Consider the following 5,292-nt stretch of genomic DNA (forward strand, 5'->3'; position numbering starts at 1 on the left):
GAGGATTAATGAGAGAATGAGGAAAGTGTCTAGCTCAGTGCTTAGAGCATAGTAGGTGCTCAACTGATAGTGTTACCTCCCCATCTCCTACTGTGTGGCTGTCACAGAGCTGGATGCAGAGTCTGGCCCTCCAGTCACCTCCAAGTAGAAAGAGTTTCTGTTGTCAGAGGTCATTCATTCATTCAACTAGCATTCAACTAGCACTCAAGCAGCATTTCTCAGCACCTACTATGTGCCAGGTGCTGGGACACAGTTGAATTAGACCACTGGCCCTTGGTCATGAAGTTTATTTCCTCATTTATTCAGCTACATCCATGGAGATTGACTGTGTGCTTTGGCTGGGCAGGGGTGGTGTTGGGGGTAAAGTGAGCGTTGCTGGTGGGCGAGGGGACTGGGAGGGGGAGGGGAGGGGGCTGAATCAGTCCCCAGGTCACACCTCTGGGTTCGGGAAGAGCAGGAACCCAGAGAAGACGCTGTTGGCACCTTCCATGCCCAGCAGGGAGTTCTTCTCGGTGGCCTGCAGGAAGACGCTCTCCCCCTGTTCCAGCTTGAGGACGATGCCGCCTGTGGTGACCTGGAAGGTGTTCTGGACGTAGTCACAGAAGGTGACCACCTTCTGGAAGCTCTCCCTGCCCCGCATGAGGTTCACGCACAGGTTCCCTCTGGAGCTGGCGTGGTAGGTGAAGTAGTAGAGGCCGGGCACCTTGCAGTTGAACTTGCCGCTGCGAGACTCATAGTTGTTGTTGGCGTTGGTGATGACGTGGTCGAAGCGGATGACCTGGTCCTTCCGCAGGGGGATGTTGAGGTTGCGTTTGGCCGAGAAGGCGATTTTCTGCGTAGCCTTGTAGTCTCCCGATTCGCCCTTGGGGCCACGGGCTCCGGGGGGCCCTGGGGTGCCTTTGGGACCCACGGGGCCCTTGGGGCCAACTTTTCCTGGCTTTCCGGGACTCCCTGGGTCCCCCTTCTCACCAAACTCACCATGGTCTCCAGCTAGCCCTGGCAGCCCTGGAAAAGCAGAGACAAGAGAAATGAGGCCGAGATCTCCAAGAACCAAAGAAAGGAGCCTTGGGCTGAGAGGCAGGGAGCCTGGCCGAGTGACCTTAGACAGGTCCCTGCGCCTCTCTGGGCCTCAGCCTCCCATCTGTGAAAAAGAGGGGGTTGGTCAGAGGACCTCTGAGTCCCCGTCCAACCCGGCTTCCCAAATCTGTGATGTGTTTGGCCCCAGTGGGGACTGACACCCATGAGGTGGGGGCAGTGTCTCCCTAAGGAAGGTGCTGGGCCGGCCCTCCTCACTCGCTCGTTCAGCACCCTTGTCGGGGCTGGGGCCTGGAGGCTGGATAATGAATTCTGGGCACACACGCTGTCCTGCTCCATTCCCTCCCCCATGGCTGACATCCCTAATCGCTCCCAACGGTCTTTCTTGCTGAACTTGGAAGTGGGCCTTCGAAGCCTCCCGCTCTACTCTAACAGCCACTACCCTTGGTTTGGCACCACACAAGGTAAAACCATTTCCCAGTAGAGTGGCAGAGTTTAGTGCTGAGAACATGGACTCAAGGGGCAGGCAGATGTGCTGCTCACGTCACATCTGCCATTATTAGTTGTGCCACCTTGGGTGAGTCAGGTTCCCTGAGGCTCAGCTTCCTCATCTGTAAAACGGGGGTGATGAGATTTTGTGGACTTGTGAAGACTGAATGAGATAATTTGGGGAGAGTGGTTCATTATGGGTGAGTGAACGAATGAACTATATTTCACAGGGGTTCTTTATGGTAGGAAGTCTCGTTTGAACCCCGTGACTACCCCACAAAAGTGTCATCATCCACATTTTACAGGTAAGGGAACAGCAATTTAGAGAAGTGAAGCCACTTGCCCTGGAGGCAACCCAGGACTGTGACTGTGGTGGTGGCCTCTCTCTACTTGGATTTAGTGGAAAGAGATCCATGGTCTGGTCTCAGCCTCAACATTTACTGGGCTCCTTTGGGCAAGTGAGTAGCCTTTTTGGACATCAGTCTTCCCATCTATAAAATGGGAATCAGAATTCTCTCCTTGCAAAGTTATTGCGAGGGCTCAGCCAGCTGATGGATGTGCAAGTGTTTCTACAATCTCTAAGGTGGGCAACTGTGCCTTGGGAGGTAGGAGGTGGGCCCTCAGTCAGTGACACCAGTGTGCCCCCAAAGTACACAGCACCTTTCTCTCCCTTTGTCCCTGGGGTCCCAGGTTTGCCATCAGAGCCTGGTACCCCAGGAATGCCCGGGGTGCCAGGGATGGCCGCGTGCCCAGTGCAGGCGCTCTGGGCCTGGGAGACATCTAGTAGACCCAGGAGCAGCAGCAGCAGCAGCGCCCGGAGGCCGCCCCTCGGGTTCTTCATCACCACACTGGCTCAGCTGCTTCCTGTGGGGGAACAAGGAGACGTGGTAGGTTACTACTGGGATGATTCCACATTTTCTTTCTTTCTTTATTCATTCATTTGTTTGTTCAGTCGTCCATGTGTTCGCTGAGTCTGTCCTTTCCGCCAGCCCCTGCCCCGAGTGCTGGGGATACAGTGGTGAACAGAATGGATGTGGCCCCTGCCCTCATGGGGCTGACAGTCCGGGGAAGGCAGACGGTAAGCAGGTCAACGTACAAGTGCACAGAAATAGTTAGAGGCGTGAATGAGTGCTCAGAGGGAGAGGAACTGAGCTGGGGTGGGAGGAGGCTGGTTTGTGAGGGAGTCCTCCCACCAGGGAAGTTTTCTAGATAGGGAGGCATCTCAGAAGTGATGTTTAGGCCAAGACCGAATAGACCTGGAATGTGGAGGACCAGAAGGGGGCCAGCGTGGCCAGAGGGGACAGAGGGGTTGAGTGATAGGAGGCTGTGGTGGGCGGGTTTTGGGTTTTACTCTAAGTGTTCTCATTCATTGGAGCTCCTGAATTCGGGGTGCCTCTGCTGCTTCCACAGAGAGCCACTTCACCTCCTCAGAGCAGCCCCGCAGGAAGGAGCTATTATTTCCATACAGGAGAGGACCCTGACTGAAGCTCAGGGTAGCCAAGTCACTTGCCTGGGGTCACACAGGCAGGACTTCAGCCAAGACTCGAGCCCAGGCCTGTCTGGCACTAAAGCCAGTGTCCCTGCCAGCAGACCAGCCCATCTCTTCTGGCGGGATATTCTTGGGTCCCTCCAAAGGCTGTGGGCCCTGGTGAGAGGGTGGTGCTGGCCCCTCCCTCACCCCAGAGAACTAGAAGCAGCCCTGGGCTGCCTCGAGCTGGCCCACACAGCCAGTGCCCCGTGGCATTAATCCTCAGGACAGAAGTGACCTCAGACTTCACCTAGTCCGACTGTTGGCTTATTTTTTTTTTTAATCGAGCTGACACTCACTAACATAAATTTGATCATTTTGAAGTGAACATTTTGGTGGCATTTAGCACATTTGCAATGTTGTGCAACCACCACGTCCCTCTGGTTCCAAAACATTTTCATCAGCCCAAAGAAAACTCTGTACTCCCCAGCCCCACTCCCCCCATTCCCTGACAATCACTCATCTGCTTTCTGTCTCTATGGATTTACTAATATGGATATTTAACATAAATGGAATGATACAACATGCGACCTTTTGTGTTTGGCTTATTTCACTAAGCATAGAGTTTTTAAGGTTCGCCTGTTATACCACGTGCTTTATTCCTTTCTATGGCTGATGATGTTCCATTGTGGGGACATTACAGTTTGCTTATCCATTCATTACTGATGGGTATTCGGGAAGTTCCCACCTTTTGCCTATTGTGAATTGTGCTGTTACGAACATTCATGTACAGGATTTGTTTGAATACCTGTTTTAAATTCTTTTTAATTCTACCTAGCAATGGAATTAACTGGAATTACTGCCTGGGGTCTTATAGAAATTCTATGTTGAACTTCTGGGGGAACCGTTAGCTACTATTAAGTCTCCTTGATAACATCTCTGCCAAGGGCTCTTCCATCCATGACTTGTACCATCTCGATAATGGGCAGCTCATTACTTACCAAGGCAGCCCATTCCACCTTTGGCCAGATCCAAATTCTCCCCATCCTTCAAGACTTGGGTCAAGGTCTTTTTCCTTCAGGAAGCTTTTTCTTATTACCCCTCAGTCCACAGAGGCTGAGCTGTTTCCTGTTCTTAAAATGGGAGGGCAGAGTGGTCCCTGAACACCTGCCAGGATAACTGTGGGGATCAGGGCATGGCCCCCGCTAGGAAAATGCCATGGAATTCCCAGCTCTTGTTCAGACTTGTTGCTGCTATTGTCTGATCCTCACAGTACTCTGGGGAAGTGGGTTCTGGTTATTTTCCCATGTTGCAGATGAGGAAACTGAGGCTCCAACATTAGAAAGCAACCTGCCCAGAGTTATGTGGGAGTTTGTTAATGGCAGAGCTGTGGCCAAACTCCTTCCATCTCTGCCATCATGCTGGCCGGGCCAACCCAGAATTTAGCACTTGGTGGCCTTGCTGGGACCAAAAAAACCTGCTGGTTTTTAGCTCATGTGCTCATAAAATCAGCCTCACCCCCCCAGTCTGGTTCTAATCAGTTCATTGCCCAAACCCCTGAGTTATGCCAGACTCTGTGCTGGAAGACTGCACAGGGAGCTGTGACCAGCTTAGGCTCTGCCCTGCTCTGAAGAGAGAGGTGCTTCAGGGGACCTGCTTAGTTCTGAATGAAATCAGTTCCCACTCTTGCTGGAGGTTTTACAAAATGACAGTTTGACAACTTCACTATCATGTGTTGGGCACTTAGCAGGTACCAGGCTCTGTGCCAAACCTATATGTGCCATTATTTCATTGAATTTGGTTCTTACAACAGCCTCTTGAGAAAGCATCTCCGATTTCTCATTTTATAGATGAGGAAACTGGGCATAGAGAGAGCAAGAACCTCGATCAAGGTGACACAGCCCTGTATGGTTGGGATTTGAACCCGCGCCCATTGGATCTTAACATTTACAGGGTGTTACATCAAGAGGCTGCTGTACCTGGTGGTGAAAACCTGGGCTTTGGAGCCAGATAGCCCAACAGGAGGAGCTAATGCATGGACTGCACTAAGGGCAGCACTGGGTCCGGAGCCAGTGCCCAGTGATGGATGCTCTTATCTTATCATTACTGTTATTGTTGCTCTTAGGCAATGGTGAGAGGCCTGGAGTGTCAGGAAAGAAACTGCCAGGGTCCAGAGCAGGCCTCTGCCACTTCTTAATTGAGGGCCTCAGACAGACCACTTCTCTCTTGCCATAGTTTCTCCTACACAATGGGACTGATACTAATCTCTACCTCATAGGGTTGGTGGGAGGACAGGTGAG

At 52.1% G+C, this 5,292-nt stretch overlaps 1 protein-coding gene across 1 annotated transcript; it reads right to left on the reverse strand.

Moving 5' to 3' along the window:
• Nucleotides 1-347: 347 nt before the first annotated feature.
• On the reverse strand, nt 348-2,385 carry C1QB (complement C1q B chain). Its single transcript, XM_016214583.2, has 2 exons — nt 2,185-2,385; nt 348-1,005 (listed from the first exon to the last, which is right to left on the reverse strand). Exons 1-2 carry the CDS (start codon nt 2,363-2,365, stop codon nt 431-433), a joined length of 756 nt encoding a protein of 251 aa, XP_016070069.2. The 5' UTR covers nt 2,366-2,385; the 3' UTR covers nt 348-430.
• Nucleotides 2,386-5,292: the final 2,907 nt, after the last annotated feature.

This window comes from Miniopterus natalensis, chromosome 9 (assembly GCF_054644295.1).
Source record: "Miniopterus natalensis isolate mMinNat1 chromosome 9, mMinNat1.hap1, whole genome shotgun sequence".
In the NCBI taxonomy this organism is placed as follows: Eukaryota; Metazoa; Chordata; class Mammalia; order Chiroptera; family Miniopteridae; genus Miniopterus; species Miniopterus natalensis.

Coding starts and splice junctions, on each gene's coding strand:
- C1QB (XM_016214583.2), bottom strand. CDS start 2,365: ATGAAGAACCCGAGGGGCGGCCTCCGGGCGCTGCTGCTGCTGCTGCTC. Junction 1,006..2,184: donor AGGGACAAAGGGAGAGAAAG/GTGCTGTGTACT, acceptor CTGCTTTTCCAG/GGCTGCCAGGGCTAGCTGGA.